A 23,342-nucleotide genomic window follows, 5' to 3' on the forward strand; every position below is an offset into this window, starting at 1 on the left:
CCTTACGGCATCAGGTTGGCCACTGCACCTGGGCCCAGAGCTTCTTATCTGAGAAGAACACCCCATCTGTGCCCAGAGACAGGGTCAGCCTTCTTGTATAGCAACAGGCACACAGATGGGGAAGATGGCCCCCTTTGGCGAGGGAGGGAGCGGTTTCAGTCCTGAGAGTGGTGCTGGGGTGGACAAAGGGGTTTCAGCATCCCAGCCCAGCCCCAGGATCAGCAGGACTCTCTCCAGGTGACGGACAGAGTGACCCCTCTAACCCTCCGTGTTTATCCTCTGAGTGTTGCTTCGGCTGCTTCCAGTTCTTCCCTTCAGCTGGTTAGAAAGATGGTTAGAGAGATGTAGAAACGATAACATTTAATTAGAAAGGAGGAAGGCTCCAGCGTCTGGTCCTGGCTGTGTCACTGGAAGGAGAAGTTGGTGCCGGGCAGCCCCCCGCACCACTGGTTGATGAACTTGAGCACGTCCTGGCAGGAGGGGTTGTGGGACATCTGCAGGAGAGGGCGGGAAAGTCAGGGCAGGGTAGGGACCAGGCCAGACTCTCGAGGGCCCCCCCACCACCACACCACTCTCCCTCTCACCTTGACCGCCATCAAGAACTTGTTCCAGCTCTCCTTGTTGGCCTCTTTGCCAGGGCGCTTGAATTCCACCTTGTTCCGCAGCACAGGGTAGCCTGGCAAGGGGCACGGAGATGAGACCAGTTGGGGAGGCTGGGCTGGGGGGCGCCATGACAGGGCGCAGCTCTCCCCCAAGAAAGACAGCTCCCTTGGGAGCCCAGCCGGGGCAGGGGCAGCTGCTGCCCCTGGGCTCTGCGCATGGAGGTGGTGTGGACCCCCTCTCTGGCTCAGGCTGGGAGGCCTCCCCAAGAGACTCGCAGAAGACCAGCAACCCCGACTGAGGCTCAAGGAAACACACTTGCAAGCAGCTAATCTCTCAGTGCATGGAAGGCAGGCAGAGATGATTTGGGTATAAAATAATGCATGGCATGGGGGACAGAGGAAAGTTTTTCTTCCTCTCTCACAACACCAGAAATTGTGGAGGCCCAGTGAAGCTGAATATTGTTAGATTCAGGACGTGGAGCATAGTTAAAGTGTGGAACGCCCTCCTGCAGGAGGCAGCCGCGGCCACTAAGCTGAACGGCTCTGAAAGAGGACGGGGCAGATTCATGGAGGAGAAAAGGGCTCTCAGGCTCCCAGCCACAATGGCTCTGCTCGGCCTCCACAGCTGGAGACAGGGATGCATCTGAATCCCAATTTCTGGAAACTGCAGGAGGGGAGAGTGTTGCTGTGGTGCTTGAATCTGTTTGGCTCCTGTGAGAAGAGGATGCTGGACTACGTGGGTCCTTGGCTGGATTCAACAGGCTCCTCTGAATTTCTTACAGGACGGGGTCACAGCAGTGGCCACCCCCAGCCAGCCAGCCAGCCGGGATGCAGGGGGCAGGGCTGGGTGGCCCCCAGGGTCCCCTGCGAGGGTCCTGTGCCCCCTCACCTGTGATCAGGCAGGGCAGGGAGCGCACGCCGGTGCTGGCTGCCACCAGAGAGGCCTCGTAGGTGTCGCGCTCGTCGTGGGGCAGGACCTGCTCCAGCCGCTGGTCCATGGAGACGGTCAGGACCCAGTCGCGGGTCTCCTCACGCTGCTCCTCCTGCCATGGGGGGGGGGAGTGCAAGGGCCTCTCAGATGCAGGCAGGCCGCAGGGCAAGGGCAGGGTGGGGTGCGGGGCTGCCTTCCCCTCTGTGTCCCCCCAGGGAGCACCTTCCCTCCCCCCGGCTGTCGCTGGGCACGCACCGTGACGTGCTGCTTGGCAGGCAGTGGCACCTCAAAGGGGATGTCTGTGTTCTGGAAGTCGGAGTGGTCCAGGGCGTCCAGAGAGCCCTCCTCAATCGCCTAGGCAGATCAGACACAGGAAGGGCTTTTTCCTACCAAGGCCGTCCCCCCCCCCCAGCCCCATTCCCAGCCCCCTCCAAAGGAAACACTCACGTCTGTCAGGTCCAGAAAGTGGTTCAGGAAGATGAAGGCCATGTTCTCCCACCCAACGCCCTGCAGGGAGACAGGGGCGGCGTGAGGGGCTGCTCTGGCTGCCCCTCCTGCCGCCAGCTGAGGGATGCCAGTCGGGAGGGCAGGGGGGATATTGGGGGCAGCCCAAAGCACCAGAGAGGCACCAGCGGGTTGTGCTGGAGGTCCCAGGCTCCACCCCATTCCTTGCCTGGCAGCCGGATCAGAGGCTCCTGGGCCAGGCAGGCAAAGGTGAGGGAAGGAGCAGCAGCGTTTGGGCAGCCGCCCAAACCTCCAGATGGAGCAGGGGGTAAGAATGGGGGTGCCGGGGGCAGGCGGGGGTCCTCATCCTGCCACAGCACCGGCTGGGGGGAGCTGCAGTTGCTCCAGGGTCCTTTCCAGCTAGCGTGCTGCCACTGGGCCCTGGCGGCTGCTCTGGAGGGAGGTCTTTGGGCACAGGGGACCAGGAGAGGCCGGCTCCAATGGCCGCTGTGTGGCTCAGAGGGTGGAAGGAAAGGCCAGTGGGAGATTCACAGTCTCTCAGGTTCCCAACTGGGCTGGGCGCCCCCCAGGGGAGGATGGGACTGACTGGCCAAAGCCCCATCCCCAGCCTCTTCCCCCAGCCTGGCTTCAGCTGCCCGCTGGACCCGCCTCTTGCCTTGGCTGCTGACCCGGCTTCATAGAAGGCCTTGTCTGCGGGGATGAGCTCCGTGTGGCGCAAGAGGGCGATGGAGAGCTTGGCTGCCACCGTGTCCTGGAGGCAAAGGGACAGTCGTCACCCTCCCTCCCCATCGCTCGGATCCCACCTGGGAGGAAGGGCCCCCGGACCCAACAGGCTGCCGCTGGCCCTCGGGAGCAAAGGATTCTGGGCCAGGGGAGAGCTGCGGCTCAGGATGTGAACCTCTTTTCATATACACGATATATTCATGGGAGGAGAAGCAGCTGAAAGTCTGGCTCTTTCCTCTCTTCCTCTGGGGAAGGAGGACGTGTGGATGGGAGGAAACCAGAGCTGAGGGCAAGACCTTCTCCCCGCTCTTTGGGCCTCTGTCGTTCTCTCACCAGCTGCTTGATGCTCTGGGCTGCTGACCGCGTGGCATAGTAGTGCGCCACCACCAGCATGGTCTCAAACTCCTCGTGCGCCGGCGTGTTTGCTTCGCTGGACTTCACAATATTCTCACACTGTGGGGAGAAGGGACCACTGGGCTTGGCACACAAGGCAGGGCAGTCGGGGGGGGGGGGAAGAAGCCCTTTGCTGCCTTCAATGGGAGGGCCAAGAAATGCAAGCAGCAACTGCAACTGCTCTATTCACAGAAACATGGAATTGCAGGGTTGGAAGGGACCACAAGGGTCATCTAGTCCAACCCCTGCCGTGCAGGAATCTTTTGCCCAAAGTGGGGGCATTGCAGGGGGTTGGGCTAGATGACCCTCAGGGGTCCCTCTCCAACTCCTTATTTATATCACTCTGCCTCAGAGCAGAACGTGTTTGGTGGGAGCCTGGATGCTTCTCCCCTACAGAGCGAAGCACACCCACAGCAGGGGAGGAACCTCCATCGGGCAGGCCTGCAGAGGTCCCCATTTGGCCCGGAAGGCGGTTCAGCCCAAGCGAAGACGCAGTGGAGAACCTTAAACTGGGAGGGGGACCCAGGATCTGCCCCCCGGCCCCAGCCAGATCCCAGCCCATCCTGAGGCACTTTGGCAGCCGCTGCCGCCGCTCTCACCAGGTTGAAGAGCACATCTCGCAGGTCAGCCCAGCTGTGATAGGCCTCTGCGCAGTTCATGCCAGGCACGTTCACCATCTCCACAAAAAGCCGCTTGTAAATGTTGAAGTTCTGAGGGGAAAGGAAGGAGCGAGAGGGGCAGCGGGGGGCAGCTCAACTGAGACGGGACCCTGACCTAGTGGAGGGTCTCTGCTCTGGGGGTCAGGTGCACCGCCTGTCCTGGGTGGGGCTGCCCCCTTGCCCGCCCCACTGCTGCAGGACCCACCTGTCGTTTTGATCTCTTTCACTGACCATGGCAGCCTGGGCTGGCACAGCCAAGCTCCCCTTTGCCCCACCGAGAGGAGAAGCCAGAAAGATGCTGCAAGGCTGCCCCAGGGCCACCAGCCCCCTCCGCCCTGCCCTTGCGTGGGTTGGGCAGGCCTCATTTTGCCTGCGCCTCTTGTGACTCAACCCTGGCATGGGCACAGGCCGAGGGCTGCCCGGCCAGGCTTCCCATAGGCAGAGCCCACCGCGGGCCTCCACTTACCTGGGCATTGGAGGGAGCGCCGTGCTGGACGTAGAGGCTCAGAGCTTTCTCCCAGCAGCCTTCGCGGATGAGGTGGGTGGCATAGAGGGCCACATACTTGTGCAGCACCTTGTAGTTCTGCAAGGGGGAGAGGGGGGCGCAGGGTGGGCTCCGAGGGGCGGAGGCCAGGCCCCTTCTGGGCTGGGGGGGCCCATGCTCAGCATTTCCCCTTTCCTGGGGTTGGGAGAAGGGGCAGACTGGCCAAGCCCTCCCTGCAAGTGACCCAGGCTCCCAGCTGCTGTGGTGTGGGAAGTTGTAGGCCAGAGGCTGCGCCTCCTGCAGCCCAGAGGAGGGAGCCTTCTCCCAGCCCCTTGATTGTGGGCCTTTGCCCCACAATAGCGGGTGGAGACACCGGCCAGTATTGCTGGGTGGGAGCTCTTGGCTACAGGAGAAACCAAGGCAGGTTTGCTGCTGAAGGCAAGCGCCCCCCCCCCTCTGGGTCCCTGCCCCATACCTGCTTGGCAGCTGTCTCCAGGCACTTCTCCCACTGCTCCCTCTCCACGTACATGTCGAGGGCAGCCATGACATCAACTCCCACCAACTGCCGGAGGGGAAAGGAAGCGCTGACCAGAGGGGCCAAACCCGCCTGGGCCTTGGGGGGTGGGCAGCCTCCCCAAAGCCAACCCAGAGGCTGCCACCTTTTGTTCTGGCATGGAGACCCCCTGAAAGGCCCTGACCCTGGGCTTGGGCTTGGCTGGTTAACCACGGAGCTCTTCCCATGGCAGGTCTCAAAACCCACCACCGGGGGCATGTGGGGCAGGTTGGGGGTCAGTTCCTTAGGAGGCTCTTGGAGAAAGCTCACAGCCATTTGCAGCCTGAATGTGTGGGATGCAGAGCCCCCCGGGGAACAAGAGGGGCTGGCTGTGCGTTTGAAACCCCCCCCCCCCAATCTCACCGAGTCCACCTTGCCCTGGTCCTTGAGATACTCCTTGTAGTGCTGATCCACGTACGCCTCGTACCTGCCGCAGGGGAAGGGGCCGTCACTCGCAGCCGGGCAGAGAAGGGCCCTTGCAGCTACCTGGGGCCCAACCCAGCCTCTGGGCCCCTAGGTGAAGGCCTGGGCCCTCTGGAGCAGGCAGGAACCCATCCAGGCACCCCCCAGCTCTTGGCAGCAAAGCAAGGAGGTCTGCTGGGCACCCCACCCCATGCGCAGCTCTTCAACGGCTCAGGACTATGAACCCAGACCCTGCAACTGTCACCCAAGCTCTTCTTCCTCATGAGAGGTTCAGAGGGGCCTTTTCTGTGGTGGCTCCCCAGTTGTGGGATGCTCTCCCCAGGGAGCCTCACCAGGGACCTTCACTACAGATCTTCAGGAAACAGGCCAAAGCGATCCTCTTCTCCAAGCCCTCTGGCCTTAAGCTCTCTATGGGCTCTCGCAGGGTGTATTTTACATATTATTTCAAAGGGGTGTGTGCGTTGTTTTCATTTAAATGTATTTATGTGGGATTTTGTTCTCTGCAAGTCACTTTGAGTTGTCTTTGGCAAGAAAAAGCAACCAATTAATAATAGTACAGTGGTACCTCGGGTTAAGAACTTAATTTGTTCCGGAGGTCTGTTCTTAACCCGAAACTGTTCTTAACCTGAAGCACCACTTTAGCTAATGGGGCGTCTTGCTGCCGCCGCGCTGCTCAAGCATGATTTCTGTTCTTATCCTGAAGCAATGTTCTTAACCCGAGGTAATATTTCTGGGTTAGCGGAGTCTGTAACCTGAAGCGTATGTAACCTGAAGCGTATGTAACCCGAGGTACCACTGTGGTGGTAGTAGTAGTAGTAGTAGTAGTAGTAGTAGTAAATTAAACTGCTATACTGCCCTCAGGGTGGTTTACAATAATAAAAACACAAAAATACATAACATAGTAAACAGTGCAACACCCCCCAGTTCATAAGGCCATAGCCCAATATTTCATAAATAATAACAGCAATAGGTCAGACACTCTGAGCTGGAAGACCCTGAGGCCCCCCTCAGCGGCCCTGGCTGGCCTAGAGGGAAGGGGCTTCCTGGGGGATTCCCCCCCCCCAGCCTACCTGGGGTCCAGCTCCTTGGCCACCCGCTTGGCTTTGTTCCACTCCTCTCCCTCCATGAAGGCATCGATGGCTTCCTTGATGAGGTCCAGGTTGAGGTAGAGCTCAGCTGCCTGGGAGGGCAGAGGTGGGGGGCTCAGTCGGGGCCAGGAGTCTGGAGCCCCCCCCCCAAGAGATGCCCAGCCCCTGCAGATCCTGGCCCTTCCCTTACCACGTTGAACTTCCCAATGCTGACCAGCTGGGGCCCCACCAGCCGCAGGACCTCGATGCTCCGCGGCTGGCCAAGGAACTTGATGGACAACTCAGCCGCCTGCAGGGAGGGGGGAGGCACAATCACAGACCTGTGGGGTCGGGAAGGGTCCCCCAGGGTCATCTAGTCCAACCCGCTGCACCGCAGGGACCTCAGTGACAGCATCCCGGACAGACAAGCGCCCAATCTCTGGCGAAGGAGAGGACACCGTTTCCCAGGTGAGTTGGGCACAGCCCTCTGGCTCCAGAGGCCCCCATGGGGCCTGGCAGGGAGCGGGTCCTGCAGCGAGAGCAACACGCACCTTCATCCAGCACTTCTCCATCAGGGGGTTGTTTCCGGGGTCCCGCACCTTCAGGTAGCAATCCACGGCCCGGGCAAACTCGCCCGCCTGCTCCCACTCTCTCGCCTGCTCCAGGATCCCCTCCACGCCCCTGCTGGCCAACAGCACCAAATCAGCGTCCGAGGACGGGGGGAGAGGAGGAGCAGAGCTCGGGGTCCCTGCAACCCACCCCCCAAAAGGGCGGCTCTTCACTGACTTCAGGAACCTTCGCCCTGGGGGTTTCAGGGCAGGCTCTCTGCCACGCCCTCCTCGGCTCCCTTTTTATTTTTGCCGTGTTGGAGGCTTGACATTTTTGTAAGCTGCCTTGAGTCAAGGTGGAAACAAGAACTCCCAGAACTGGCAAGTTGGAAGGGTCCCCCAAGGGCCATCTAGTCCAGCCCCCAGAACCGTAGGGCCTGCAACTAAAGCCTCCCCGGGCAGCCACTCATCACATGGGTTGGGGGCCACTGCGGTATCCTGGATCAGGCAGCCTCAGTGGTGGAGGAGGGGGCAGTGCAGTTGCTGGACCCCAGAGCCTTTAGTTGAGATTCCTACACTGCCGGGGGCTGGAGTCCCTTCCAGCACTATGGTTCTAGGCTGGGCCCCTGGGAACAGCTGGGCAGCCGGGCCACGTGCCCCCCTCCCCGGCTTTGCTTGCCTGGGCCCTTTCTTGGCCACTTCCTGCTCATACTCCTCCTGCAGCGCCTCCAGGTCCCCCGGCAGGAATTCCTTGCAGACGCGCAGAGCGTCACTCCACATGGCAGCCTCCTGGAGAGAGAGCCAGGGCAGGGTCACAGGATCCCCTCCGGCCTCAGCGTCTGGGGAGGAGGGAGACACCACGCGCCACCTCGGAAGGCAGCTGCCCCAGAGCAACGGTGCCCTGCGAGAAAGGACCTCTCCAGGGCCCAGAGCCTGGCGCATGAACCCTCCCCGCCCCCCCCAGCCCGCTACCTTGTAGTGCTTGACAGCCAGGTCCAGGCGCTGGGCTCGCAGCAGCAGTGCCTCGGCCTTCTGGAACTCCTTCTGCTTGAAGGCGGCGTCTGCCTGGCCCACCAGCACAAGGACCACGCTGTCCGGGTCGTGCGCCTCGGCCACTCGCTGAGCGGCCACCCAGTTCTGGGCATGGGCGTACCTGGGGGAGCACACAGGGTCAGGGCGGGAAGGAGAGGCGGCTGGGAGAGGAGCCACAGAGGGCATCCTCCCAGGTGGACGGGGGCGGCACTCACATCAGAACGGCCTCCTTGGGCTTCCCGGCCTTCACAAACTGGACTTCAGCCTCCTCAAACTTGCCCTGTGTGCAGGGGGGTGGGTGGATTAGCCTCTCTCTCTGCCCAAGAGAGCAGCTCCCCACCCGCCTTCCAGGCCAGGCCTCCTCCTACCTCGTCCTCCAGGAAGGAGCCGTATTTGAAGTGGATCTCTGGCAGCTTCTGCTTCAGGGAGAGCCTGGCCAGCTCAAAGGCAAAGTCAAACATGCTGAGGGGGAGCAAGGAGAAGATAAGGGGCTGGGGAGTGGAGCCACGACCCACAGGCCCCTGCTGGGAGGCGGCCCCAGGGAGGACGGGGTCATGGGGGCCACCGCCCTGCCCTACCCAGCCACGCCTGGTGCAGCAAAGCTAACTATCAGGGGCGTGTGGGCAGAAGACGGCCCTGAAGCCCTTCTGCCTTGGAATCACAGGGCTGGAAGGGACCCCTGAGGGTCATCCAGCCCAACCCCCAATGTGGGACTCGCAGCTGAGGCCGTTTACTCACTTGTTGTCGGCTGCGTGGTCAATGGCCATTTCCAGGAGCCCAAACTTGTTGAGGAGCTTCACGGCGGCCTCCCCACCAAGGCTCTTCGCCCACAAGAAGGCCACGTGCTTGTGGGAGTTTGCCCCACCGTGAGCCTTGGCCACCTGTCTTGGACCAGGGCAGAAAGGAGGCCACGGGTCAGCAAGCTTCCTGCCCCCCAACTCACTGCCCAAGGCAGGGTGGAAGGCCTCCCACCCGCCTCTCTCTGTGGGGTTTGCAGCCAAATCACAACTGTGCTTAGCTAGACAAGCAGAGGGCGAGAGCACAGGGAGTTCTGAAACTCCCCAGAAAGGACCCTCTGTGTGACCCACTTTCCTTGCCTCCTCTGGGCAGGGACTCTGTAACCAATAAGATAATCCTTAACTTCCTCCCGCCTCTCAGAAGACTGTCTTTTCACCACGCTTCCAAGCTAAGCAAATGTGCTTTGCTGCAGCTCTTTCTTGTGCATACTGCTTTGCTGCATTTGCTGCCTGCACTGAGTAAGGAAACCTTTTTGTTTGTTTCTTTGTTTATCTTGCTAAAAACGAATGGCTCATTCTCTGCAACAGGGGTGAAGAGATGGAGGTCAGCAGACCATAAATAAAGGGGATAAAAAGATGCAATCACCTAATTCCTAAGCTTTAGCAAACTGCAAAACCTTTAAGTGTTTTACTCTGCTAAAATGCTTCACAGCCCATTGACGTTTTGTATTTCTGCCACACACATAGGATAGGAGGGTTTAACCTACGAATTAACCCTCAGTCCTTCAGTTATGCTGTGAACCACCCTGAAAACTACAGGCCTATAGCAGTAAACACATCATAGTAATAAATAAATCCCCCCAGGAGTAAGCCTGTACAGGACATGGGGGGGGGGGACACGGGAACCAACTTGCCTCCAACACCCCCTTTGGGCAGCCTAGAGCAGAGCTAGCCAGACTTTTCATGTTGGTGGCACACTCCTTAGACATGCATCATTTTGCAAGACAGCAGTTCAGTTTTCCTAGAAAACTGGAGGTGAACCTAACCCCTTTCCAGCCCCAGGAGGAGCGTGGGGAGCCTCTGCATGACGCCACTGGCATAGCTCACCCTACTGCCACCTGGGATGGACGGGCACACGCACGGCTGGGAGAGAACAGCCAGGGGGCGGCACGGAGGGAGCAGGAAAGGAATGCTGCCCCCACTGCTGCTTCTCCCCTCCATCGCTTCCACCCCGCGGCAAGCCTGGCCTGGGAGTGCACTCAGCCTGCTGCTGCTGAGCCATTGTGCAACACACAGCCCGGGGGGGGGGGCAGAGATAGGCAGCCACTGCCTCTCCCCTCCCCTGCTTCCACACAGACACACCTGGTCAGGAATGACCCAGGAGTGGAACTGCCTGGCTGTCATATGAGGCTGGGAGAGCCACCTCCCCCCAGGCCTCCGTCATGGCCTGGCCCCGGCCTCAGCCCTCTCGCTCTCCTGCCCTCTCGCCCAGCCCAGAGGTGGCACATGGGGCAAGTGAAGCCAGAGAGGAAGAGCCGGGTGCAGCTTGGCCTTGCCTCTCTGGAGCTGTGCCACCCTCCCCCCACGTGCTGCCTAGTGCCCCCCCCCCCGGTTAGCTCCACTGGTGAGTGCAGCAGACCCGCTAACATGTCGCGACACTCCGTTTGGACCGCTCTGGGTCAGAGCGATGGCTCAGCCCATTGCCCCCGTGGAGCAGTGCATGCTGGGAGCTGCCCTTGCTTACCCGGTAGGCTTCATCCCACATGCTGTTGACGCGGTACATGTTGACGCTCGCCTTCCAGTCCTTGGCCTCCAGGTAGTGATATTCCGCCTCCTGCAGGCGCCCCTCAGCTTCCAGCTCCTGGGGCACAAAGAAGCCAGTGACGCCCCTTGAGCCCGGTTCCTCCTTGCCCCCCTCCCCGTCTTCTACCTACCTTGCCCAGGTGGAGGTGAGTGTCGCTGAGCAGGTCCTTGTGGTACTTGCCCAGCAAGCAGATCATCTCGTCGTACATCTTGCACTTCTTGTACATGGTGATAGCCAGGTCCGGCTCGTCCACCGTGATGAAGAGCCTGGGGAGGGCAGAACTGGGCACTGAGGGCGAGGCCCCCGAGGAGGAGGGTGGGGGCCCCCAGCCCAGCAAGGAGCCTGCGCAGCACCCACCTCTCGGCCTCCTTGTACTTGCCCTGACGCTCCATCTCCTGGGCCTGCGTGATGTAGAGCACAGAGACGTCCTCGGGCCGCATGCACTTGGACGCCAGCTGCAAGGAGAGTCGGGGCTGGGAGCAGGCGCCAGAAGGAAGGAAGGAGGGACCCCCCCCCCCGCAGGAGAGAAGAGCACCCACAAGAATGCCTGCCACTGGGGCAAACAGGGCCAGCCACTCCAAATGCCACCCCTTCCTTCTCCTTCTGCTTCCGAGACCAGAATAGAGGGAGACCCTGCAAGGTCTCTCAGTGCTTTCGTTGTGATTTCTGCCCTGCAGGGGGCTGGACTAGATGACTCTGGGGGTCCCTTCCAACTCAGATTCCAGAGGGCCTCAATAGCTGCAGCTCAAGGAACAGCCAAGGACCCCATCCGTGGCTCCTGCACTGCTGCCATGAAGGCCTGGCTGTGGATCTCTGGGTTTTGATGGCCATCTGCAGCCGGAGCCCCCCAAGCACAAACCCTCACCTTGTGCGCCTGCTCCCAGCGCCCCGCCTGCGTGTACATGTCAATGGCCTCCTTGCTGTGGTCTCCCTTGACGTACAGATCCTCCGCTATCTGGAGGAGGAGGAGGAAGAAGGAGGTTCCTGTCAGGCTCCTGCCCACAGGACAACGACTGGTGATCGGGGCGCTAGGGAGGAGGCTCTCACCTCATACTCCTGCAAAGCGGCATAGTGCTGGGCGACGCGGAGGTAATACTTGCTGGCCGTCTTCTTGTCCTGCGTCTCCAGGATGTAGATGGCCTTCTTCCACTGCCGTGCCCCAATGGCTGCCTCAATGGCCTTGATGGCGCACCTAAACCGTGGAAGCGAGGCATGGGAAGGGCGCCCCAGTCCACCCCACCCCCCGCAAGGGAAGAGGCCAGGCTTCTCCCCAGGGCCAGGTTCCCATGGCAGGAGCCCAGGCCAGGCCCTGCCAGCGGCAAGGGGGAGGCTGCAGGGCGGGCAGGCAGAGGCCCCCCCACCCCAGCCGCCTTTGTACCTGGCCTCAATGTAGTGGTTGATGGCAGCGTCCAGCTGCTTCTGCTGCACCAGGTGGTCCCCCCAGGCCTCCTCCAGCTTCACCACCTCGGCGGGGAAGACGGAGCGCGCCAACTCCACAGCTGCCGGGAGGGGGAGATGGAGACATGGGCAGGCAGCCTGGGGCCAGGATGGGGCCTGGCCCAGGACTAGCCCTCCAGGGAGCAGAGAGGGGCCACAGCTGCAAATCACAGGCCAGACCCAGCAGCCTCCACCGCTGGGAGGGAGAGCTGTGCCCAAGGACTCTGCTGGCTTCCTCTGCCTCATTCAGGGGAAAGGGTGGTGGTCAACTTTAAGTAAATATATGAAATGCCCGCCCGCCCCCTGGAGCTGGCCGGGCCCCGCAATACCTTTCAGGAAGGAGCTGCCCTTGCGAAAGCACTCCAGGGCCCTCTGGGGGTTCCGGATCTTCTCAAAGAGCTCCCCAGCCTGAGACGGGGGGGGGGAGGGGGAGGGAACAACAGGTGGGTCTTTTAGAAAGGTGAGCAAGCGAGGGGCTGGGGTGGTGCGCATGCCCTGTGCCCAGGGGCGAGGGTGGGGCCAGCCGGGGCAGGACGCTCCGCATGCCTTCTGAGGAGTCTGCCTTACAACTGAGGAGGAGGCGGCAGGCAGACCATTTGGGGCACCCAAGCCACTGCGTCACTCCCGGGAGAGACACGTGGCTCGGCTGCACTGCAGGCCCCGCGGTGAATGCTGCCCGGTATTTTGTCACCCCCCTCAGTGGTGACACCCGGGGCCCCCGCCCCCTCCGCCCCTGCCAGAAGGGCTCCGGGGTGGAGCAGGGAGGGAGTCTCCCCTCCATGCGGCTTCTCTCAGCCCTCACCTGCTCAAAGAGGTCCCCTCGGATGAGGGCCGTGGCGATGCGGTTGACCAGGTCGGTGTTGCCCAGCAGCTCCTCGCGGCCCGTGGCCAGACGCGCCGCCTTGGCCGGCAGCCCTGCTTTCAGGTAGAGCCCGATGGCCGCCTGCAGGTCCCCCTGGCCCTCCTGCACCTCCGCTGCCCGCTCCTCCTGCTGGGTCTGCAGCAGCCACTCGTAGTAGCCCTGGCGCAGCTTCTCCAGCGCAGGGTGGCCCTGTGGGCAGAGGGAAGGAGGGTGGCAGCACACAGGGGGCCTGGCTGTGACGGCTCCCCAGTGGCCCCCTCCCCAAACACCTGCCCCCCTACCTTGGCCTCGGCCACCGAGATGCACTCGTCCCACATGTGGAGCTCCTGATACATCTCCATGGCTTCCTCCACAGCGTTCTGGAGAGAGGAGAGGAGACAGCCCAGCGTGAGGGGGGCATGGGGGACTCTGGAGCTGCCCACAAACGCCCCCTGCCCACTTCTGGGCTCACCTGCTCCAGGAAGATCATCTCCGCCAGTTTGTAGTTCTTCTCCAGCATGGCCAGGCGGACACGCACCTGGTAATAGTCTGTGCCGTCCCCTCCCTAGAAGAAAGCGGGCAGCTCTCAGTCAGGTGGGATGCCAGGGCAGGGGGAGGAGGAGGGGGCTCTGCCGTGGGCAAGAACGGCCGGGCAAGGGGCAGCACAGGCACCTCCTGGCAGGGAAAGGGGCTGGGGGGGCTGCGGGACGGAGGCGAGGCTGGGGAGGGGCGGGTCAGGAGCACAGAGGGGTGCAAAGGGGCAGGCCTCCCCGCCCCGGGACCCACTCACATATTCCTTGGCCACTTGGTCAGCAATCTCGTTGGTCTCGTGGAGGAAGCGGGCCTTGGAGACGTGGCCCAGAGCAGCAAAACACCTGGGGGGGGCGGGGGCAGAGAGAGACGCTGTCATGGGGGTCATGTGACAGTTTCTGCAGCCTGAATCTCTTGCAGAAGCAGCAATGGGGAAGGGTGTGGGGCGGGGTCCGCTCGCCCACCCTTGCCCCACACAGAAACACGAATGAGTGGATGACATGGGCAGAGGTGCAGCTCCCTTTGGAGGTGAGGATGTGCAGAGTCCCAGGACGCCTGGTTGGCGTGTAGAACTAAGCAAGGCCGTTTTCTGCTGCAAGGGGGCAGAGAGCCGTGAGGAATCCCCCAACCAGCCCACAGGCTGCTGCCTCACTGCCCTTGGGCTGCCAGCTGCTCTCTGGGGCCAGCCAGGCCCCTCCCCCCTCCCCACAGACCTCTCTGCAATGTGCAGCTGCTTGGCCTCCAGAGCCAGGCGGCTCAGCGTCTTCCACATGGCCTCTGTCTCAGCAGACATCTCCAGCGTCTCCAGGAAGGCAACAGCCCTGGGAGTGGAAGGCAGAAGGGGGTGAGGATCGGGGCCGCTAACAGGGAGGGGGAAGCCCAGCTGGACAAAGGAACTTCCTTCCTCCCCCCCCCCCCATGAATTCATTATGAAAGCTTTTTTAAAAGTTCATAAAGCTTTTTTGAATCATGCAATAAGGGAAGCGGTGTATGAAGTATGGGGGAAATGTAAAATTTTATGAGAACAAAAAGCACCCTGGTGGCTCAAACCCACTGGAGGAAATATCCTTAAAAAAGCAAATATGAGAAAAGACTGTGTATCTTATAAAGAATTATTAATAGCAATAGATCATGAGTTGAAATTAAAGACCTTTGAAGATATAAGAGGATTATTAACTGATTGTTTACAATACCATCAACTTAATGATATATTTAAGATGATCCTAGATAAAGGTTTTCTATACTATATGTGATCATATAGTGAGGTAATACTCCACAATTCTTCATAATAATAATAATAATAATAACAACAACAACAGTAATAATTTTATGATTTCTACCCCACCCATCTGGCTGGATTTCTCCAGCCAGATGGGCAGCTTACAGGAGTCTACCTATCCCTTGGTCTCCACCCCTTCCGTTTCTTCCCATATTGCTCCATCTCTGCCAAGGCCTTGCCAGGGACTGTTCCCTGGCCGGTTCCAGCTTCCTGCTGGTGACACAGCCCCCCCCCCCGGACTCCTCTCCCAGCCGCCCACCTGTGGTAATCGCCGTCGTCGATGGCGGTGCCAAACTCGATCAGCCCTTCGTCCAGGGTGTAGGACACGGTGTTGACCCCCTCGGTCACAATCACCTCCGTCTTGCCGTTGCTCCTCTCCAGGTCCACGATGTCACCCTGCCGGGAACCAAGCCCCAGGCTTTAAGCCCTGCCTTCCGCCCCACCCGGGGCCCTCTCAGCCCTTCGGGACAGAAGCCGCCTCACCTTCATGGGAAACATGGTCACTCGCTCAGGGGTGTCGATGTTGTACCACACGCAGAGGCTGTTCCGGTTCTGGGCCACCACGACGTCGCTCCCGGGGACCCACTGCACGTAGGAGCAGTAGCTCAGGATGGTGGTCTTGGTGGCGCTCTCGATGTCGTAGAGATGCAGCTGGGGGGGCGGGGGAGAAGAGGCAAGGGATCAGCGGGGGTGGGGAGGGAGGCAAGTCCGCCCCCATCCACCCCTGGCCTCCCGCTCACTTTCATCTTCTTGTCCCGGAAGAGCAACTTGTGCCCGGTCTCATTCAGCTCCAGCCAGTCAATCTTGCTGTCGTGGCTGACGGTGCCAATATTGTAGCTGCCCACGAGGTCCACTGAGAGGAGGCAGAGAAAAGGCAGGTGGCTCAGGAAAGGCGCCTGGGGCAGCCTGAAGCACTGCCAGGGGGACGGGGAGTTTGGGGAAGGGGGTCCTCGCTCACCTGTCGCTATTGTTTTGATGTCCACCAGGTAAGCCAGACGCTTGTTTTCCTCCATTCCCTGCTGCCTCCTTTCATTGATGCGGACACTGGGAGAGAGAGAGAAAGGAAATAATACATGGGGGGGGGCACTGCTCCCTCTTCTTCTTCCCCATGGGAGTAAGAGGGCCTCCTTGCTCACCTGATGAGATGGGGGTTCATAAACTCAGTGCGCACGGAACCCAGGATCTCATTGCTCCCATACTCCACCAGGGTCAGCTCCCCTGCGTTGAATATCATGCAGACCTAGGGAAAAGGAGAGGTTGGGAGAAGGAAGAAAGGAGCCACCCCTGCCCCCCAAAAGAGGCCCTGCGGTGTAGGGGAAAACCCCCAGAGCAACCCACGGGGCTACCCTCCCCCAATACCATTGCTCTCCTTGCAGACCGGCCAGAACCTTCATCCTTGGAAGGAAGGAAAAGGCTTCTTCTTGTACTACTGCAGGCCCTGCCAACTTACATTCTCATTGTCGAAGAAAAACTTCTCATTCCCGCCAGATCCCTGCCAGGCGACCTGAGAGAGACAGGGGAGAGGGCAGGTGCCCATGAGCTCCAGGCCAGGCACACCACCCCTCAGCAAGGCTGCCCCATCCCCCAGCCCACTTCCCGCCAAGCAGACCCAGAGACCCCCACTGCCCTCCCACCAAGCCGCCCCACTTGTCTGCAGTCCTCTGGGCTCTCTGGGAGCACGCTGGTGCTCTCTTGTGTCAGGAGCCCATTGGGAGCCTGCCAAATTCTTCCCCACAGGCGCAGGATGCTCACCTCGCTGAGCTTGGTGGAGCTGAGGTCCCCCAGGAGCAGCGTGTCGGAGGTGTGAGCCACAAGGTAGCGCTCCTTCCCCAGGATCTTCACCTCGTCAATCTCATAGCCATAGTGGGATTTCAACACCACCCGCATCCCGGTGGAGAGGTTCTTCACAATCACCTAGGAATCATAGAATCATAGAATCATAGAGTTGGAAACACCCATGCACGCAAACATGGGTGAGGGGGGGGTGACACAACTCAGATCCTCTCCTTCCTCCCCTGGCACACACAAGGGCAGCTTGCAGCAGAAGGAGATGGCCGGTCCCTTCCCCGCTCTGCAGCCCAGAGGAAAGCAAGGCTGGCTGACAGGAGGGGCAGAGCAGCTCTTGGGCCAGGAGGAGGCAGCCCCCTTCCGAGGAGACAGGTGCTTCCACAAGATTCCTGTTTCTAAAAGATGCTGAGGGAAGAAATTGCATTTCATGTTTGCATGCATGGGTGTTTCCTTAAAGAAAATGTATGTTCCAAAATATTTGTTTGAGGACCTTCAAGGATAAACAAGTAGAAAAGGTGGGATTTAATAATAACGATAATAATCATAATAATTTTATTATTTATACCCCACTCCTCTGGCTGGGTTTCCCCAGCCACTCTGGGCAGCTTCCAACATATATAAAAACATGATAAAAACATCAATTCTTAAAAGCTTCCCTAAAAAGGGCTGCTTTTAGATAGTTCTTTATTTCCTTGGCACCAAAGGGAGGGCATCACTACTGAAAAGGCTTTCTGCCTGGTTCCCTGTAACTTTGCTTCTTGCAGTGAGGAAACCAGCAGAAGACCCTCAGAGCTGGACCTCAGTGCCTGGGCTGAGCGATGGGGGTGGAGACGCTCCTTCAGGTATACTGGACCTAGGCCATTTAGGGCTTTAAATTTGAGTCATATGGGAAAATGCCAAACAGAAGAGGATTCCTGTGGCACCTTAAAAATTATCACCCTGGTGGTGGCAGGAGCTTCTGTGGGCTCCAGCCTGGAAAAGCAGAAGGGACTGGAAGTGAGGCTCTTCACTTGCCCCAGTGAGCGAGAGGGACAATGGCCAAATGAAGCCTGAGGGGCTACAATCCATTCAGAAAGATTTACTTTAACTACATCAGCAGAAGAGTAGTGAGTGCATTTTAGTTTATGAAAGACAGAATCAATATATCAAAGAGGAAAACTAAGTGCTCATAATACGTAATTGCATCTTGAGAGGAGATTCTAAGAAATGATTAAGTAGCTATTACATGCCAGGTTCACAACATACAAGATTATAATGAATCCTACAATGGCAGCCCTCTCATTCATAAGCTGACTCCATGATCCCAGCTGCCCTAATCAGTGGCGTAGCGTGGGTTGTCAGCACCCGGGGCAAGGCAAGTAATTTGCGCCCCCTAACCCGTGGATTTGCGCCCCCTAACCCGTGGATTTGCGCCCCCTAACCCTAACCCCCAGATGTTGCGCCCGGTGCGGCCGGGCCCCCCTGCACCCCCCACGCTACGCCACTGGCCCTAATTAGTTTAATTAGCTGCCTTTGAGTTTAAGAGAAGAACATAGCTACCAATCTAGAGGGAAAAATCCCAGGGAAAAGGCTCCCGGGGTCTTAGATGTGTGCCACAGGATCCAGAAAAATCCAAACACAATATTAGTCGAGGCAAAAAGCAAAGAAAGTAATGTTTTAGAATGAAAATAGTGAAGTCTGAACCAACTGAAATTTGGTGAGAGAAAAGGACAAATAGGAATGCAGAAAATCTGGGGTGACAAAGGAGGATCAGGAAAAAAACTGCACTCAATGCTACAACCTGAGACTTCCTCAGAAAGGGGTGGCTTTGAACAAAGCTGGATGGGCATCTTTCGGAGATTTGGAGCCCAGCTGGCCCTTTCTTGGCGTTCTTGCTTTGATCTTGCTCCTCCATCCGTTTGGGAAACGGCTCTTACTCATTTTGAGTCAACCTTCTGGGGCCTGAATATTTGGCTCATGAACAGTTTTGGATGGACACAGCTTTTATTTTCCCGAAAATTGGCTTGGACCACACTAACTATTTAATACAATTTTTTGGAACAGAGTGTAGCTCCTGCAGTTTGCTCATCACTCTTTCAGCCCCTTAGCAAATCAAGGACCTTGCTTGCATCTTGATCTGCAGCAAAACTGACCTTTGCTTAGAGAACATTTTCTTACACTTATCCTGAGTAAGAGAAGCAAGGAGTAAAAGGAGCAGGACAGGCCTTCCTCTGGGCAACCAGCCCCCCCTCCAGCAGCCCCCTCCCCCTTCTTCCACCCCACAGTCCATGGCCAGAGCCCACCACTGCAGCCATAGGTCACTACCCTACGACTGCAACACATACCTGGCTAGGCCCCACGTAGGTCATCTCAAACTTGTTCTTGTAAATGCTCCTGCGCAGGCAGCAGTCAAACTGCTCCACTCCGCCACAGAGGGTGCCCTGCAGGAACAAAAGCCTTTTCAGCCCACAACCCCTCAGACCCTTCCTGCCCGCCAACCCAAGACGCCCTGCAGGGAAGCTGCATCAAGCGGGCATGATCTGGCAGAGAAGGCGGCCTGCCCCACTCACCGCGCAGAGCCGCGAGCCGTCCCGCTTCCAGGCCAAGGCGGTGATGGTGTAGAGGTGAGGGATTTCCTTGGGCTTGGCTTCCTCCCAGGCACTCCGGCGGGGGCTCCAGTTCAGCACCCTCAGCCTGGGGAAACCAAGGGGGCAGGCAGTGAGGGTCCGAGGGGGAACAGGCCCACCCCCCGCCCCGGCCCTCTGGCTGAGCCGCACCTGTCAAAGCTGCCGATGACCACGGACTGGCCCCCAGGGCTGGCTGCCGCCACCGTGAACTCCTTCTCGGAAGAGTCCCGGCTGTAGTCGAAGGTCTGGATGACGTGGCCCTCCTTCCCGTAGGCCACCATCTTTTTGTCGCAGCCGGCGGCCACAATGCTGTTTGAGGCCCAGGCCATGGCATAGGGGGGGCAGGGGTGGATCACCAGCTTGCCCTGTCCAGGCACCAGGAGCAAGAAACAGGGAGCAATGAAAAGCCGGAGGGAGAAAAAGATCTGCTCCTCCTGGTGCCAAAGCCAGCTGAGACCCCTAGGCAGCGGCAAACTCTCTGCTCTCCCCCCCAGCTCAGCCAGGGGAGGGGGGTGCAACACCTGACCTTTTGCTTCTCTGAATGCCAGGGGAGGCCTGCACTGCACCACTAGGCGCAGGTGGGAAACCAGGGGGGGCAGGACTTTAGGGTGATGGTAGGCGTTGCTGGAGGATGGTGGGGGCAGCCTTGCTGGGACTAATCTCCCCCCGCTTCGTTTAAAGTGCTTGGTACAAGCAAAGGGCACACAAGGGCTTTGAAACAAGTGTGAGAGAGAGACCCCCATGAGCTCCCTGCTGAAAGCAGCCCCTCCCCCCACCTCGGCTGCTTGGGAATAATTCTCCCCTCTCAACACCACCTCCCCAAACCGAAGGTGCTCTCTGGGGCCCTTCCATGCCTCAGGGGCAGCCAGTGTGACCAGTCTCCTTAACTGGAGGTTGGGTGCATTTTGTGCATTGCAGGAGGGTGGCCTAGATGACCCTTGGGGTTCCTCTCCCTCCATAATTCTATGACTCCCCCTGCCCTGGTCTCCGCGCAGGCCTGGTCTAGGTGGGGGGGGGAGGGGCTCCTGAGAGAAGAGAGCCTGCCTGCACCTGTGACTCGCCAGAGCCTTCATCGTCAAAGAAGTAGCGCACGATGGTTCCGTCTGCGTGTCCAGAGAGGATTCCCTTCCCTGAGATGCTGTGCGGCAGCAGGAGGAGGAAGACAAAAGGAGGTCATCAGGGAGCCCCAGCGGGGCCTTGCCCTCAGGGCAGAGAGACTTGGGGGGGTCAGGGTTGCCCTGTGGGGCTTCTTCACCCTCCCACACTCACTTGGAGGCCAAGGAGACGACGTAGGAGTCTGTCCCATAAATGGTGGATGATTTGTTGGTCTTGGTGTTGGCCAGGCGAACCTTCCAGAGAGATAAGTCTGGTCAGCCTTTGATGTGCAAGGGAGTAAAGCGAGAGAAGAGGCGCCTCCAAAACCCCACACTCCCTCCAGGGCAACAAGCCAGGGAGAAGGCAGAGCCCCAGGTGGCGTCAGGGCCAGATGGAGGGTCTCCTCTGCAGGAGGCTCCAGGCAGGCTCTTTCCCACTCCAGGAGCTAAGAGGTGGAAGCCCGGTGGCCAGGCCACTCCTACCTTGCCCTCAACAAGCCCAAAGACGATGGTGTTTTCCTCCGGCCACAGCAAGCAAGTCACAGCGCTCTGGTGGGGAACAGGGCGAAAAGAAGGGGGTCAGGAGGAGGAAAGCAGGCAGGGAGGAGGAGGCCCAGCTCCACCTCTGATGGGCTGCTCGAGGAGGAGGAGCTGCAAAGAGGCAGCTGGCTCCTCTGAAGGAGGTGTCTGGAAGAGGAGGCTTCTCCCTTTTGATGCTGCCCCCTCCCCTCCAGCCCACAAGAGAGTGGGGGTCCTGCCCAGCAGAAAAAAGGAGGACAGGAGAGAAGAGAGGAGAGACTTTGTCTCTGAATCATGTTGGGACCAAGACTGGTTCTCTGCGCTTGGCCTTGGCTTGTCTGGACTGAGCTTTATCTGTTGGTGAGTTCTTGGGTGAAAGGCTCATGTTTTCTGTAACTGGGAACCACCCTGCAGCCACTGGGCACATCCCCTGGGGTTTGATAACTCCCAACTGCCCAGTAATGAAAACCTGGAGGCGAGGAGGCCCCAATAGCAGCCTTGAGGGTCTCCGCAGGCACATGGAGACTGGGCGCTGGGTCTTACCGTCTGAATGAATTTGTTGCAGATCACCTTCTTGTCCCCCCTGAAGAAGAGCAAACAAAGAGAGTCATCCTCAAAGACCACTGTGGTTCCAGGAAACTTGTCACAGGGCCGCTAAGGCATCCCACTGGATCAGACAATGCAGATCATCTAGCAGTAAAGAACACTGCGCCCCCTCAGCTCCGCCCCATAGCAAGTGAGGCTCCAGAGAGGAAAGCAAGCCTCCATCAGCAACAGCCACCTGGGCTATGAGTGCAGGCTGCTGTCTTTGCAGCAGGAAGGACACTACAGAAAAGGCCACTGTGGGAGCAGAATGCTGGACTCTTCCATCCTCTTGGGGTGGAAAGGGGGTGGAAAGAAGTGGGGCAAGGGGCCACCCCAGATTGGTCTCCCCACACCATGCAAAGACTCTTACCATTCCTCCCCAATCTTGTAGACGAAAATGATGTTGTCCGTCTGCCCAACAGCAATCTTTGTGGAATCTGGGGAGAATGCCATGCCCTTCACCACATAGCTCTTCCTGCCATACTAGGGGACGAGAGGACACAGGCGTGAGGACCCATTCTGAGGTTCCACAGACTCACTTGCCATCGTTGCCACAGTGAGCAGTTGTGCGTATTTGGTTTAAGTTGCTTTGAAAGTTTACTTGCTACTGCCTTCATCTGTCACTGAAGTGTCCCTGGGTTTGGGAGGGCTTTGGGGTTCATTCCGCCCCCTCCAGCAGAGGGTCAGGGCAGCCGAGAACACACATGTGTGGCGGCAAGCTATGAGTTCAGGAGCTGCTCTTGACCTGACGGCTGGGAGGCGTCAACACCTTCATCCCATAGTTTTGTGTTGCCCAATGACAGTTTTGCCTTTTGACTGGCTCCAGGTACAGGAAGACCCAACAGCTCCAGTGCCATTCAACACTTTTCTCCTGATGTTGCCTATCAGCTGAATTACTGCCACTTGGGTGAGTGTTTGTGTGAATGTGTGAGTGTTTCAACCTCTTGGTACCAATGCATTAATGTATACTTGACTATATGAAATAAATGTTACATGAGAGGTGCATAAACCCAAATCTGGTCTCTGATGTGTCTTCTTGAAAGTCCTATAGCATACGGGATATCACTTGTCTCTCCCGATTTCAAAAGAACCAAGTTACCACGGTTTGGTGACACTAGAAGCGTTTTTTTAAAATTCCGTTTCTGTCCTACCTCCCAAAGGAGCCCAGAGCTGGCCAGCAAGGCTGCTTGTCTCTCCCCCCCCCCACCCCCTGGGGCTCAAGACCGAACCCATAGGCTCTGCAGCAGCCCCTTCTTGAGGCCAAGGATGGGGAGCAGCCCCCCTTGCCCTCCAGGGGTTGTTGGACTCCAAACTGCCACCGGCCTGAGGTGTGGGGCACAGCCAGTGGGGGACGGGGGGGGGCGGACAATGCAGTTCAGTCATATGGGGGGGGCACCCTGGCTTGGGGGGGGACAATGCAGATCAGCCATATCTGGCTTAGGGCAAGTCGCCTGCTCCGTGTGTCTCTTTCCTTAAGGGGCTTGAGGCAGGACCTGTTCCCCGGAGGCTCTGGGGGTCACCCCCCCCCCAACAACGACCGGGGCTGTTAAAAGGACTCCGCTGCCAGAGCCACGTCTCTCGGGGGCTCCGATGGCGGGGGGAAGCGCTGGCTGAGCTACCTTGGGGTCGGTGGGCTTGGTGGAGAACTTGTCCCGCCGCTCGCCGTGCTCGTCGTAGAGGAGGACCACGCGGTCCACGGTGCAGACGGCGAACTTGGCGTTGTTGGGGGCCCACGCCATGCACGTGACCTTGGCGGCCCCATCCTGGGAGGAGGAAGAGGAGGAAGAGGCCGAGGCTCAGCGAGGCCGCTCAGGCCGGAGCACTCACGGCAGGCGCCGCCCCAAGCGGGCCCCGCACGGCGGGCCCGGGACTCTGCGCCCCCGCCCCGGGACCCCCTTCCCCCCCCCGGAGCCTGATGCCCAGCGGGCCCCCGACGGCCCAGGGGTCCCACCTGCGGGGTGAGCAGGGTCCGGACGTGGCGCAGCTGCATCGCCTTCCCGTCCCCGCAGGCCGCGCGGCGTCTCCGCCCGTTGCCCCAGCAACCGCCCCGGGAAAGCGGCCGCCTCTGATGACGTGGGCAGCGCCGCGCGGCGTGGAAGGAGGAAGGGCGCGCCGAGGCCCAGAGATCAACGAAAGGGCAGAGTGGCGCCCGCCCCCATCTGGACGGGGGGTTTCCGGGCTCGGGCAGGAGTTCTCCTGCGAGTCCTCCCGGCCCCTCTCCCTTCCTCGATCTCTCTCCCC

The 23,342-nt window shown here is 59.3% G+C and overlaps 1 protein-coding gene across 1 annotated transcript; it reads right to left on the reverse strand.

The window, feature by feature from the left end:
• Positions 1-343: 343 nt before the first annotated feature.
• IFT172 (intraflagellar transport 172) lies at positions 344-23,204 on the reverse strand. The gene is made up of 48 exons (XM_081186957.1): positions 23,053-23,204; positions 22,721-22,864; positions 21,472-21,584; positions 21,060-21,099; positions 20,481-20,546; positions 20,173-20,252; positions 19,954-20,041; positions 19,054-19,268; positions 18,847-18,970; positions 18,622-18,717; positions 16,262-16,423; positions 15,960-16,013; positions 15,646-15,749; positions 15,468-15,553; positions 15,250-15,362; positions 14,993-15,160; positions 14,769-14,905; positions 13,944-14,051; positions 13,490-13,574; positions 13,172-13,264; positions 13,002-13,079; positions 12,661-12,909; positions 12,188-12,266; positions 11,800-11,920; positions 11,469-11,613; positions 11,287-11,376; positions 10,779-10,876; positions 10,552-10,687; positions 10,362-10,478; positions 8,619-8,761; positions 8,249-8,342; positions 8,096-8,160; positions 7,821-8,001; positions 7,528-7,637; positions 6,852-6,981; positions 6,512-6,610; positions 6,304-6,413; positions 5,174-5,237; positions 4,733-4,819; positions 4,240-4,356; positions 3,714-3,824; positions 3,055-3,174; positions 2,654-2,749; positions 1,981-2,040; positions 1,789-1,887; positions 1,492-1,645; positions 585-676; positions 344-494 (listed from the first exon to the last, which is right to left on the reverse strand). Exons 1-48 carry the CDS (start codon positions 23,089-23,091, stop codon positions 405-407), a joined length of 5,250 nt encoding a protein of 1,749 aa, XP_081043083.1. The 5' UTR covers positions 23,092-23,204; the 3' UTR covers positions 344-404.
• Between the last annotated feature and the right edge of the window lie 138 nt (positions 23,205-23,342).

Source organism: Podarcis bocagei (genome assembly GCF_964188305.1).
Source record: "Podarcis bocagei genome assembly, chromosome: 3".
In the NCBI taxonomy this organism is placed as follows: domain Eukaryota; kingdom Metazoa; phylum Chordata; class Lepidosauria; order Squamata; family Lacertidae; genus Podarcis; species Podarcis bocagei.